The following is a 14,542-nucleotide window of genomic DNA, read 5'->3' on the forward strand; positions in this document are numbered from 1 at the left end:
TTATTGCTGATCCTGTACATTTGATCCATAGGGCATTCTGCCATCCCTACCCCTTTGTCTCACAAGCCCACAATGTAGCGATATAGCCGTTTTCCATATTAATTAACATTTGCCAACATCATTCTTTGGCAGCAGGTACAAGAATAGCTTTGCTTTGCCTATTAAGCATTCAATTGCCTGAGTATATCCAAATATACATCCTTCAGTGCTTTTTAAGGGTGTCAGTTCTGAGACTTCTCAGAACTTGTCTCTGTTTTCCATGCCTCTATGACTTTTTCTCTGCCAGTTCAAGTAGGTAGTCCAGAAAATAGCTGAGTATTGGCTTAATCTATTATCCATTTCTACGGTCCCTCAAAAAAAATCACTGTTACATCTTGGTACGGGTGTATCTAAATACAAAATAGATGCAGGAAAGAAATACTTGAGGTGCAGCATTGCTCTTTTCACGAAGTCCTTCTCAGGAGGATTTTTTTCTTTAGTGTTTCTTCTAATGCCTTTGATAATCGTCTCTGGAACTGAAATCGTTGCGGTGATGTGATTGATGTTTGGCTCATGATAAGACTGTCAGTGGAGATCTTTCTTCTTCCTCTTACATAAGTCCTGGAGGACTTTGGAATCCAGTGCATTCACTTGTGCCCTAGAAACTTTTTGGCACTCAGTTTCCAATTTCTCTGCTGCTCTGCTATGCTACCTGATGGCCTTTGGCAAGAGAGAAGAGCCATTTAATATGGTACGCTCAAGAGCCAAAGCTGAAAGCTTTTGTTTGGCAAGAGATTATTAATATTTCTTCCCTAAGTTTGATGTACTTCAGCTTTAGCAATCAAAGAAATATTGCAAACTTTTGAGGAACAGCAGGAAGTGTTGGGAGCATATTTTCATTTTGAATTTCTTTAGGCCATTGACCCGTAACCTCCAATTTTTATAAAAAATATGGCTACAAACATTTTTTGTAAGTGTAAGCAGGCTTATTTGCTAAAATCAGAAACAAAGCATGTGTAAAATGAACTAATGATTCTGGGAGCCACTGGGTTTGTTCTCAACTTGAAACACATTATGAGTTGGAAAAAATCCTTTATGTGTAGAGGGGCTGTAGGAGTTGCAGATAATTTCTGCCATTCTGCAGCTGCCCCCCCCAGTATTACTGCATCGCCTGGCAGTCCTGATACTCACCTTATTTTTCATTTAGTTTCATTGTAAACTTATGGTTTTCCCATTCTGGCCTAAAAACTGCCAAGCTGACAAATATTTTCACTTTCATGTCCAACTCCATAGAAACAGAATCTGTGTTAGTGCTGTAATTGTTCTCTCGCGCTGTTTTTTCTGTTAGGGCCTTGGAGATTTTTTTGTTGGTTTCTTTCTTGGGAAGATCCTAGTTCATCTGTTTGTCTGTTTAAGACAACTTGTTCAAGCATTAAGGAGATAAAGGGCCTGATTATTTTCTCAGCCTTTCCTCTATTCCTGAGCAAACAATTTCTTAAGATAAAGCCCTCACAACTTTGAAAAATGAAAATGTAGTCATTTTAAATCAAGTCCTGGAGCAAGAAGAGCATTTTCCATCTCAAATATTCCCTACTCTCTTTGGAATTTCTTTAGCTGAGAGTCAGGGCCTCTGGTGGTAGGAGAAGAAAAGTTTGTAGAGCCATTTTTAGGTCCATATTACTGGAGGTGGCAGGACAAGACATTTTAAAATTTGGCACTGACATTTACTTGCCGATGTGAAAGGATAATTCACTTCTGTATATCATGGTGCAGTTATGAATTCTGAGGCTCCACAAATGAAATGCGAAGCATCCTGTCCCCACAGGTGAAATCCAAAGGCATGGTGAAATATTTCCATATTTCTGCCTTAGCCTGTGAAGCAAAGTTCAGTTAGTCAAATCCAAGTACCTGTACTTTTCTGTTGTAAAAATCAGGTGTTTTTCAAGCAGCATTCAACCAGACCACATTTATTAGGTGATCTCCGGCTTTTAGTTCCAGGTTCAGTACTTCCTTCAATGTGAACCAGATTCCCAATTATATTACCAGAATGTAATGATCTCTTAGAAAAGAACTGGATTTGCAGCAGCAGCAACAAACCCTTGTCTTTCTTCAGGTTGCTGTTTTCCTTCCCATGTTCTCCTTTACCTGAATTTGTTACATTATGACACGTAATAACAGAAACCTGGGATTCCCAGAGTTAAGGAAGTGACTAAAAATAATACAAAAGTGAGGAAACGTTGCTTGGTTTATTTGTTTGTCTTTCTTTAGAGTAGTGCTTAAAAACTCTGGTTTACGAAGGAGTAAATGATTGGGGTTTGAAATTCAATCTCTCTGAATTTGAGGGCTTTCAGGAAGATGTGATTTTAGAAGAAAGATTCCTCAGTACATTCCCAGAATCAGAAAAATTTCATCAGAGACCAAAACCTTTGTTTTAGCTTAGCAGAGATCTGTATGGTTCTTGTGGTTCTCTTAAATAAGTTATCAAAAGATTGGTCCATACATAAGAGGAACTAAAGAGATCTATCAGGCATATCTGTGGCTGTGCAGAGTCTAAATAGCTGTGATGTTTGGTTTGGATTTTTAAAATTTGAACACTAAACTGAGAATCCTTCTTAAGTCTTGCAAAGAAATATTAACGAACTCTTTGCACATGAAGCTTTTGGTGTTGTCTTTTGGATCAATTAAGCAGAGGCTACACTCGCAAGGCCATTCCTCTGTGGTGCCCTCCAACCCCATGCTGACAGTCCTTGACATTTGCTTTCTACCCGAAGGCCTTTTCTGCTCATACCAGCAGTGCTTCAATACTGCCAGTCAGGCATATCCACAGCCTATCCACAGGTCTCAAAAATAACTCAGGAAATTCAACTATAACAATTAATGTAGTAGTGTCCTTATCTGGCACCTTCAGTTTAGTGTGAACTTCGGTTTCTGACTTTCTTCCTTGAAGTGCTGGAAACACAGAGTGGGTGTCTAGGCACTGGAGCTATTCCCAGCGCATAGAGGCTTAAGGCTTCCCTTAAAATCAGTGCAGATCTAGGCTAGATCCAGATTCCTGACTCCCTGGACTGGGAAATTGGAAACTGGGCAAATTATGTGTTGAACCCAATTCCTCCCGGTTCCTACTGGCGGAGAGAACAGCCCAGTGCTAAATCAAGACTGAGGACGATGTTTGTGGTGAGCCCAGAAAGCCTGAAAATGCTGAGAGTATGACATGAACACAAGTCTCATGGTTTCTGAGGTCCTGCTGCACTGTTGGGCGCTGCAGCCTCTTTGCTGTCAGCAAGTAGGAGGTTTGGGACGGATGCTTTGTCATCTCAGAATACAAATGTTCTTGCATCACTTGACAGAAATTTCTCAATTACAGAGCCTGCCCTCCCTGCAGGTTTGTCAGAGCCAATATGGAAATATAACTGTGGATTTTATGAAAGTTTATCAGTACTCTGATGTTTCCAGTGAAATATTTTGGATTCAGTTAACTTACATGCTTTATTGGTGCACTTGCCAATGCTGGGTTTTTGGTTGGATTTATGATGATCATAAAGGGACCGGTTTGGTCAGGCCCAATTTGCCAGTAGTGAAGCTGTGATGACTGTCCTGGATCACTTCTCTGTCTTGCATGTGCTTCAGCAGTGCTTCCATTAAGATCTGCTCCAAGGTCTTCCCCGGCACAGAGGTAAGGCTCACCAGTCTGTAGTTCCACGGGTCTTCCTTTCTGCTCCTCTTTTAAAAAGTTTCCCTTTTCCCAGTCACTGGGGACTTCACCTGACAGTTGTGACTGTTCCAAGGTAATGGAGAGTGGTTTGGAGACCACATGAGCCAGTTTCCCCAGGAGCTTGGGATGTGTGCCATCAGAGACTCATGGCTATAGTGTTCCATGCCATTCCCACAATCCCACTATCACAAAGCAGAAACTCCACTAACATGGGCCTAGGTTATTTTACCTGTCCACCCACAAGAAGAAAACTTCATGCTCAAGCTGGTCATAAAATTCAATCCAGAACAATGTAACATTGTAATTAAAAATTAATGTGTGGAGAAGTTGAAACAGACTAGGAGCTTCCCTAGGAGGGGAGGAGCAGAAGGAACTTCTGTATATTATTTAGTTAGTTAGTTAGTTTTCAAAGAAAAGCATTTTTTTTTGATTCTTTGTTATCAGCTAGGCAACCTATTTGCTTCACTTCTGAAAGGAAAATCAAGTTTTTCCTTCCTGCTTTTAGTATATAACTGTACTTTAGGCTGAGAAAGGACAGATTTAAAGCCAGACCAAGCAGAGACTCCTGTCTCTTGGGCACTGATAGTGCTTAAGGAGCTTTTTGGCAACTCACTAAGGTTACCAGGTCCTCTGTGCAGGATTTTGAAATATATTCAGCATTGGCCTAATTCTGGTCATGTCAGTCAGTGCCAAAACTTGCCTGACTTTGCTGGAAAGCGAGCTTGGTGAAGGGGAGGTTGTATCTTGGATCTCTCCATGCAGATTTTCAACCTTTCCTACAGTATTTTAAGGAAGTTATTTCACGCCAAATCACAGAAATGCTTTTAGATTGGTTAGTGAAAGAGTAGGAAATGTACCTGCAATAAAGCAGATTTAGCTCAGGTAATATCGAGATTACTCTAAAACTGATATTCAAGCCTCATCTTTTCCTAAAAGAGAGCTTTGACAGGGAAAGCTACGGTGTGTCCTGGGTAAACGGGTATCAGCATTCCATATGAACTAGCCTGATGAAGCATTTTCCAAGCTCTTGAGCAGGTGAGATCTGCCACCTACTGTTAACAGAACTATTTGCACAAAGAGGCTGTGGACCTCAAAACTGAGAAAAATTTAATGTTCCTGTGGGCAAAGAAAGTGACAGTCGTAGTGAATTGCCACAATGATGTGTCTAAAAGAGATGACAGCCCTCACTGGGGTTGGATTAATAATGGAGAGAAAACTCAGCTTGTTGGTTAGTAATGATATGTGATTTATTTGGTGCTCTTACTGCAAATTATTTGTGTAAAGCTTATGAAGGCACTTATCTTGAAGAATATTTGCATTGTCCTTACATGCTTCAATTGAAGAAACACATCAGAAATACAGAATGTGAGAAATCCTTAAGATGTGAGGTAATGCTGATAAAGCACTCCAAAAATTCTGGACAGCTTTTCTGGCTTGTGACAGTCACTATCTAACAAAGAGATGCACGGGATTTGGAATTAGGATACATAAATGTTACATGTAAAGTGCTTTGCTGAATCCAAGTTTAAAACTCACTGAAATTAAGCAGCATTGAAGAACTTGGGTGAATGCGGAGAGACTGTAGTGATCTCTGAAGGTAAGCTTGGGAATTTGTATTCAAACTGAGTTCTGGAATACAATGTTAAGTATTGGAAATTAATATATTGTCTGTAATTGAAAATTACACACTTGAGAAAACCAAGCTGAGGTGGTGCATCAAAATTCATGAATGAGAGTAAAAGATCCAGATTTACCTTTCAAGACACTCATAGGCTCACTCAACAGACAGTTATAAGTTTGGCATTTGAGATATTTTCTCATTTAAAAAATATAAATGAACTCAGAGTCATAAAGAAGAAAACAAGAGAATGACAAGTGACAAAAAGAAAATTCACCCCACCAGCACTTTTTCTCACTAAGGTCACTAATTCAGGAACACAAAGCTATTCAAGGCAGCTCCTAACTTTGTAACTAGCTAACAATAAAGTCAGTGGCATTGTAAATGCCACACACAGACAGAAATGCTTGTTCAGCCTGCTGGTAACATATTGCACATAAAACCCCACTTTATATTTACTGTCAAATTAAAAAAAAAAAAAAAAAAAAAAAAAAACAACTCGGGATGTACATATTTAAGAATCAAATGCTGTAGTAAAAAAATTAATTTCCAAAACATTGGAAAGAATTAAAATCAGACTAGTTTCAGCTGCAGGTGTGTTGCCGGCTTTTAGCTCCACCTACTGAGTCCAACTGAAATAACAGAAACATTGTTATTTCTCCTCTGTTTTTTAAAAAAAACCTGTTCCAAGGGCCCCTGAAACAGAGCAGGAACCCACAATATCTAGCCAATAAGTGAAACAGCACACAGTGAACACGTGAGGGCAGGTTCTGTTTGAAAACAGAAGCTCCACGGGACCTTGGGGTTAGGGAATTTTAGACCATCAAAAACTTGTACATAGTTTTTCTAGTTCTAATTTGAACTCTGTAAAACTGTTCTTCTTCCACTTTAAGTGCCTTTCTGAGATATCAAAGGCATTTCTTACACTGCCTTCACTGAATCCAAGGTCTTACTGAATTTTACATGGAGATTCACACTCCCTTCCTTATCCAGAGATAAAACTACCCTGGGAGGATAAATATTTTCAAGGCACACTCTATATGAGGATAGAAAAAACAGCCTGAGCCTTGATGTTCTGCATGCCGGCAGAAAATTGCATTGAAAGCGTCCAAGCTGCTCCAGGAGAAGCCGTTTCAAGGACTAATTTCAGAACTAATCAATTGTTTACTTAAAAAGTGGTTACTATAGAAATTATCATTATGGATTGGCTGAACCCAGGCAAAACACAAAGTGTAAGAAATATTTAACCTTCTAGCTGACTCCTGCGCAGCCCCACAGCTGACGCTGCCTTAAATGTCAGCAATTAAAAAAAAAAAAAATCAACAAAAAATTAATTTGACATGTAAACTTCAATATTCAAATATAGTTGATGCGGCTTTGGCTTGAGAGGTCTCACTTACAGTTTTGGATTACAGATCCATTATACACGAAACATACAAAAAAAATTCACTTATGATTTGCCTTGTCTTTATTTTACCTTCGACCACAGTTGAAGAGAATGAGAAAGAATCCAGAATCTTGTCCAGGTGCCCTTTGCCTCTATTTGCCAAGGTGTTTTTCAGTTTTATACTCAAAAAGGATAATAATTTTGAAAGCTTAGCAAGGAAATTAGGAGCCTGAAGCACACTTTCAGAATCATTTATGCTTGTTAAAATGTAAGGCTCACAGAGTACTAATGCATTTTAGGATTTAAGTACTTAAGCCATTTCTTAACTTAGTACTTAGTATCCCAAAGTACTAAATATATTATGGAACAAATATTTTTGTGTTTTAACAGAGCACTTGTAGATTTTTTCATTGAATCAATTGCTAAAAGGTTTTGCTTTCTGGACTTGTTTTTCCTCTCGCAGTTCTCCCTGTGAGTAAGTGGTCAAAGCTGGCGTGATGTTTTAAGAGCAACTAATAGAAAATGTGACATCAGTATCTGAGATGGTCCCCAAAAGATTTGGCAGACACTTGAGTGGGATATATATGTGTATTTCCAATGACACCACGGGTAAGAACAGCCAAGGGCAAAATCACCTGACTTACCGCACCAAGCAGGCAGATGTTGATACCAAAGGGGCTTTCAGACTGCAAGGGTTTGAGGGTTAACAGTAATGTAAATTTACCTTCTGCTGTAACTCTGAACTTCTCCCAGGCTAGTGCTGCTCCTCTTAAATGCTCTGTCTGTCTGGATTGTCTTTATTTTCTTTAATCACAAGGCCATACCACTTGAGATGCTCACAGGAAACTTGCTATAATGAAGAAATAGAGATAGTTCAAAAATGTAATTTAAAGCAAATGCTATGGCTACATTAAATATGTTTGAAATAATTATTTTCTATGTGCAATTTACTGAGACTAAAACTGAGTGGTTTAGACAAGCCTAAAAACGTGTATCACAGAAAACTGCACTTCTCTGAATGTACAACCAACCATTTGTGTTCTCCTTCGTTTTCCCTTTGCCTTGGACAGCAGTCATTGCGTACTTGCTGAACAACTTCAATTCTATGACTTCTGTTTAAAATAAGTCATGGTGGTCTAATTTTAGTTTCTCTTGCCTCCCATTTCAGATGGATCTTCCATGCTATGCACCAAGGAAGTCCCGTGAGCCAGTCTCTTTGGTACGTGTGTTGAAACAATAAATCTGGGGTTCACAGTTCCCTGGATGACACGAATAAAAACTTTCCAGTGCACATAGAAGCTGCAACAATGGCAAAACTGTACATATCACAGACAGCCAAAGCATTCACCAGTGAGAATGGCAGTATTTGGGGTTTGGATTAATTTTAAAGTTTATTTGGATGATCAGCTTGGTAGCCTTGTGGAAGTTGTAGCAGTCCTGAGTTCGGGTTAAAAATTAAAATAGTTTCAAACTTTTTTCAGTCCCTGTATTAATTGCAAATGAAACTCATGCTCCCTCACTCCCTGCTTTCTAACCTTGATGATGACACTGCTTCCAGCAGCTATAAATGAAACTGAAAGCAGATCCATGAGCATAATTGTGCCATAGCAGAGGTTTCAACACATTGTCTTGTAGAATGTTTTAAGGAATCTGACACACAGGAGACAGTTCCTGAAAATATTCACTGAATCCAGACCCCAAGCTTTCCCACTACTCCTATGGGGTGCTCAGTGGAATGATCAGTAACCTGGAGGAAATTGAATAAATACAGAAGCAGAAGTGAAGAAGATGAAAGAGCTAACAAAGGATTATCATTTTTCTCAAGATTTAGGAGGGTGGTGAGGCCCTGGCACAGGTTGTCCGGAGAAGCTGTGGCTTCCCCATGCCTGGAAGTGTCCAGGGCCAGGTTGGAGAGGGCTTGGAGCAGCCTGGGCTAGTGAAAGGTGTCCTTGCCTGTGGCAGAGCGTTGGAACTGGGTGATCTTTCACATCCCTTCCAACCCAAACCATTCTGTGATTCTATGACTCCATGACTTCCTCCAGCTTTATGTTACCAATAAACCCAAGTGTCCAAAGCTAACCAACTTCACAGACTCACTAAGGGAAGGAAATGTGTTTTTTAGGTCTTACTTTCCTAATTAGAGCCTACACTGATTTTTCAGTGATATGCAATCCGTTGCCTAAGAGCCCAATGAACAAGAAACACATCTATGGGTCATACACTCTTGTGGAAACTGGAACCCAAAAAAAACTGATAAAAAAAAAAAAATCTTGATTATTTACGCATTCATTATGTCTTGATGATTATCATTGTACTTACAAGAATGTTTTCGTTTGGGTTTTTAAAATATGAAGTGCTGGAGAAGTGTCACACCTTCCCAAGGCATTCAGACCGTCCCAAGGTTAGGAGCAGACTTGTGCTAGCAGCTTTTGCCCACGACAAAATCAAATCTTTTAAGCCCCATGGTTCTACAACCAAGTTTCTCTAAAGAACTCAAGTGCTTTGATTGCTGTTGCACTCACAGAATCTCAGTTATTTCAGTTGGAAAAGACCTCCGAGACCATCGAATCCAACCTGTGACCAATCTTCAGCTTGTCGAGCAGAGCAGAGTGTCCCGTCCAGCTGTCTCTTGAACACCTTCAGGGATGGCAACCCCACCACATCACTGAGCACTCCCAATGCATGACAACCCTTTCTGTGAAGAAATTCTTTCTCATTTCCACCTGAACCTCCCCTAGTGCAACTTGAGGCTTGTTTCTTCTTGTTCTATTGCTTGTTAACTGGGAGAAGGGCCTGACCTCTACCTGCTGCACCCTCCTCTCTAGAGGGAGTTCTAGAGAGCGAGAATGTTCCCTGAGCCTCCTTTTCTCCAGGCTGACCCCTGCCCCAGCTCCCTCAGCCGCTTCTCATGATTTATTCTCTACACCCTTCCCCAGCTCCATTGCCCTTCTTCCCCTGGAAGGGCTCCAGCAGGTGGCAGGGAGAGCAGGGATAAACTGGGTGGTATGAAATGGAGGAAAAGGACTTGCTCTGCAGTCCTGCAAAATGAGGAGGCGCCACTCTTTGATCAGAACAGAGGTCACCACCATAAAAGAAACGGCACAAACAGTCTCTGACAGCAAGTGGTGCTGGTAACTGCTCCATCTGATCCCGAGCTTGGGAGTACAACACGCAGAGATAAAATACTGTGGCTGCTTTCATTTGCGAGAAACTGGATGCTTTCCAAATCTAACAACTTGGACTTGGAATGCGGTGCAAGTGCGCCCAGTATCAAAGGCAGATTTGTAATACAATGTAGCTGAGAGTAACCGCAGCCCAAGCTCTGCAGCAGAGCCCTTGGAGGCCATTCCCCACCTTACACCATCCTGGGAAGGGACAGAGGGGGCAGCGAGCATCTCAAAGGATAAATTCCAGCTCCACCACCCCCCTTCCTGGGCCCAGCTGTGTGAATGTGGTGCATTCAGATGACCTGTCTGGCTGCTTGTACAGCCAGAGCAATCTCAGATGTGTTTTGTTTAAAGACAGTCACCTCTCTGATAAAATGATGACGACCAGGTCACTTTTCTAGGCTTTTCCATTGGAAAAGTGGCATCCTTGTCACACCACACCACAAATCTCAGGTTGTAGGGCTGAGATTACCTGTATTCTCTTACAGTTCCCTTTTCTGCCTCTTGCAATGACAACAAACAATACATAACATAAATGCTAAGTAATATGTATGTTATATATAATTGTAACAAATAACAAATGTTTAATCTCTGCTTGCACCCCGATAAAAACCAGTAAAAATCAATGCATTAGCGTTAATTTTAATGAAAAAAAAATATATTGTCACTGATCTGCCATCACACATCTTGTGCTGCTGTGGTTTGAGATTTCTTTGCAGTCACATCAGGAAGTAGGAGGTAGGTGGCTAGAGTATTCAGTTTATTTCTCCTGGTTCACATCAAACTATCATCTGCAGACATATTTATAAATGTACTGTTCAGTTTAGACCTTGTACCTGATAGAGGTTAATCTTCTGAATTAGAAGGTTAAGAGTCTGTGTCAGTTATTTCCAGCTGACTTGGAAATAATGTAATTTAACAGTAGGACTTTTACAAGCAAGGCAGTCCTTTTATTAAGAACATACAGAGGCATGTATCAGGATGTTTTGGTGGGATTTCAGCAACACGAAGATTTGGGGAGAAGTGTGCAGACTCCATGATGAGTGCCAGTTGAGGGTTTATTTTACAAGTAACGTTTGATTTCAGAGGAGCTGCAGACCTGAACCGCGCTCTCCATCATCAGCCAAATAAGAGAAACAACACCTAAGTAGTCAAATAACAACAATCTCTGCTCATTTCTGTAAAATATAACTGAAACAGGCATTGTTCCAATTCCAAAACATCCACAGTATGCCAGTGCATAGAGCCATTACTGATCTTTACAATCTTGTGTTTCTGTGGCTAAAATCATTTTTATTTCCAACAGATCTCAAAAGTAAAATGGAAAAGGCCCATTTCTCCAATGAAGAAGCCAGAATTTAAATATTTTAAATGTATTCAATTTATGCTTATATTTATATTTAACATAGATTTAACTTTGATTACTGCAGGACTTGGTCTGCTCTAATGGAGGCAAACAGTATTGATATCCCAAGTACACTTTGGGGATGAAAATCTGGGGTAGGGGGTCTGAGGGCTGAATCAGGGTGTGATGACATATTCAAAGTGTTTCATTAAAGAAATATGGTTGAACTGACATGGGCACCTTCATGCTTGTCATCTTTAGTGAAACTAAGAAAATTCCTGTAAAATAGGGATTTGTAGGTTACTGTTGGATGCAGAGCACCTGGTGGGATCGAACTGCGTGGAAGAACACAGAAACACTTACGTTGGAAAAGACCTCCAATTCCACAGACTTCAACCTTTGACAGATCACCTTGCCAGCTTGACCAGAGCACTGACTGCCATGTCCAGTCATTCCTTGGACATCACTTTTAACTGGAATTCTGTGCTCTGCGGTTTCACTGACCACCACTTGAAGTGATACTCTATCCCGCCAATTTCTATTATAAGAGGCATTTGGAGATTGCTTTTTAATGCATATTATCCGCATTGTATGAGAGACCGTCACTTTTAAATAGAATTCTGAGCGTTGCGGGGTTTTAACGCGGGCCTTCCCTCACGGGGGTTTCCCGCCCTAGGCGCGCTCGCTCAGGCTCCGGGGGCAGCGCTGCCCCCACGGGCCGCGGGTGCCCGCCGGGCCCTGAGGGGGTAGCTCGGCACCTCTGTACCCACGGGCGGCTCTGGGGGAACGCTCCCGACGGAGGCCAGGCCGAGCTACCCCTCGCCCTTACCGAGGCGGAGGGGGCTGGAGGCTGAGGGTGATGACGCAAGCGGCGGTTCCGGCGCCGGGGCGGTGATCGAGGCGGCGGCGCGGGCGGAAGGAAGGGAAGGAGGAGGGGGGAAGGGTGTCTCGCCGCCGCCGCCGCCGCCGCCGCGGTCCCATTGCCGGGAACGGGGAAGGGACGCGAGGGGAGCGGGAGCGGGCGGCGTGAGGGGAGAGCGAGCGCGCGCCGCGCGAGGGGAGCGAGAGCGGCGCGAGCGGCGGCCACAGGAAGTATCGCGAGAGTTGGAGCGGCGGCGGCGGCGCCGGCGCTAGAGGTGACCGAGGCAGCGGCGGCCGCGGGCGCCTCCTCCTCTTTTTCCTCCTCCTCCTCCTTCTTCTTCTCCTCCTTTTCCTTCCTCTCCGGCCATGGAGAAGGCGGTCGGCGCGGCGGTAGCGGTGACGGCGGAGGAGGGAGGCGGCGAAGGCGGCGGCGGCGAAGCCGGCAGTGCCACAGCAGGGCCCGGTCCCCCGGAGGGGCCGAGCGGCCCCGCCGCGCCCCCATCGCCGTGCGGGCCTGGGGCGGCCGGGCTGGTGCGGGTGTGCGACCTCCTGCTGAAGAAGAAGGCGGTGCCGGGTAAGGCCAAGCGCGGCGGGCGGGCGGCCCGGCCGGCCAGCAGCAGCGAGAGCGGCGGCGGCGGCAGCGAGAGCAGCAACAACGGCAGCGACGACGAGGAAGAGGAGGAGGAGGAGGAAGACGACGAGGAGGAGGAGGAGGAGGAAGAAGAGGAGGTCTCCGAGGTACGGCGCGGGGGAGGCCCCGGGGGTTTCCCTGCTGACCGGATTTCATAATTCCAACGCGCTCCCGGCTCCCCCCGCCCTCGGCCCTGCGGCAGAGCCGGGAAGGGGCAGCACCTCGTGGCGGGGCACGGCCGATCCCGGCCTCCAGTCACCCCCGCCTCGGGGAGCAGCCCCCGGTCCTCCCTGCTCGCCGGGACGCGGGGCCGGCGGCCCCCAGGTTTTCCCCAGGGCTCGGAGGCTCCCTGAGAGCCGCCTTCACCGCCGGTGCGGCTTTATCGCGAAGGGAAAGGCCCGGGAGCTGCTGCAGGTGCTCTGTGCCATGTGCTATACCGCGATGGATATGGGAGCCGGGAGAGGGAGAGCCGAGCGGTGGGAGTGCGGCTGGCAAGCCCGGGATGAGGCTCCGGGGATAGGCCGGAGTGTTGGCTGTGGCTGGAAAGGTGTTGGCGCGCCCAGTGGTGGGAATAGGTGGTCTTGGGGAGAGTGAGCAGGTAAAGCAGGTGAAGGTGCAGCTAGGAGAAGGCTGCCAGAGGGCCCAGGATGTTGAACTGTTGAGTGATGTTTTCTCCGAACCTGAAAGCCCCCCGATTCCATGCACAGACAAGCCCAGGGAAACATTAATAACTCAGTTTTGTCTGGTGTTAGGATTTTCAGGTAGGTATCGTTGAAAAAGGCCGGTAAGGCTGGGAGCCCCTTATTTGCATATGTAGTCACACAGGGATTGCTTTGTTGAATGATTTTAATTCTGTAACCTCCCCAGCTGAACGTTCACTTCTGCTTTGTTTGTGTTTTTTTGAGTAGTGTCTGCAAAAAAGTCCACTTGAAGTTTTTTAGCTTTTCTTTGAACTTGGTTTCTAAGTGGTTTGGTTTTCAAGTGATATATCTACAGTTCTGTTAGAAATTGGGCAGGAAGGAAGAGTCTGATAGGTTCAAGGAAGGGCTGGGCTAGGATGGTGATAGGTTTTTCCATGGTCAAGCAGCACTCTGCATTTTATTCCTGCTAAAGCTGATACAAAAAGCATTTTATCCGTCTGTTTGAGATAAGTTGCACGCAGTGAGCGTGTCGCAAACAAGTTGGTATGCTTGTTTCTGTGGTGTTGATTTTTAGTAAAGTCAATATCATTGTGTAGGTAGAAGTTTTTATGGTGTAAGACTTGTAGGATAACTGGTTTGCTGCTGAACTATGTTGTCCAGCAGTCCTACAGGTGCTTGGAGAACTCTGTTGAGCAAAGGCTTTGGGATTTGCTGCCGTGATGTGTGGTGAAGGGATGGAGGCCCTGGAGCGACTTCAATGTATCTTATCAGTTGACAAGCCCTTAGATCCGTTGTGTGTGATGGAAACATTCAACAGAATTTGTGTCAAGCGAGATCTACTGGTGAGGTAACAGGTGGGTTTTATTTAGTGCTCCGCAGCCGTTCTTCCCAAAGGCTCCTTATACTGGGATCTTTCACGTGGAATCACGTGTGTGGCAGGATGAGAAGGGCAAAGACAGCTGAGGAGTACAGGTAGTGGATGAGGTGAGCCTGGTGAGCCTTCGCCTGTGTGCTCTGCCCTCAGAGCCATAGGAACCTATTTCACATCCTTTAAAACCTGCAGAGAGTGATAAAAAAAATGCTGGTGATCATTAAAGATCATAAGGCAGCAGAATACTTCACTTTTTTTTTTTTGCACCAGAGCAATGTGTGATATAGATACTGATACAGGCAGTTTGTGAAGGCATCTTGGGCATCTGGA

General features: G+C 44.0%; 1 protein-coding gene across 3 annotated transcripts in view; it reads left to right on the forward strand.

Moving 5' to 3' along the window:
• Window positions 1-12,289: 12,289 nt before the first annotated feature.
• Window positions 12,290-14,542, forward strand: part of ANKRD17 (ankyrin repeat domain 17) — a 70,929-nt gene continuing 68,676 nt past the window's right edge. For all 3 annotated transcript variants that reach the window (XM_040065705.2, XM_058420820.1, XM_058420821.1), the window contains exon 1: window positions 12,290-12,807. In XM_040065705.2, coding sequence (XP_039921639.2) covers window positions 12,436-12,807 — 372 coding nt within the window. In that variant the 5' untranslated portion in view covers window positions 12,290-12,435. The remainder of the gene's footprint in view (window positions 12,808-14,542) is intronic.

This window comes from Hirundo rustica, chromosome 5, assembly GCF_015227805.2.
Source record: "Hirundo rustica isolate bHirRus1 chromosome 5, bHirRus1.pri.v3, whole genome shotgun sequence".
NCBI lineage: Eukaryota > Metazoa > Chordata > Aves > Passeriformes > Hirundinidae > Hirundo > Hirundo rustica.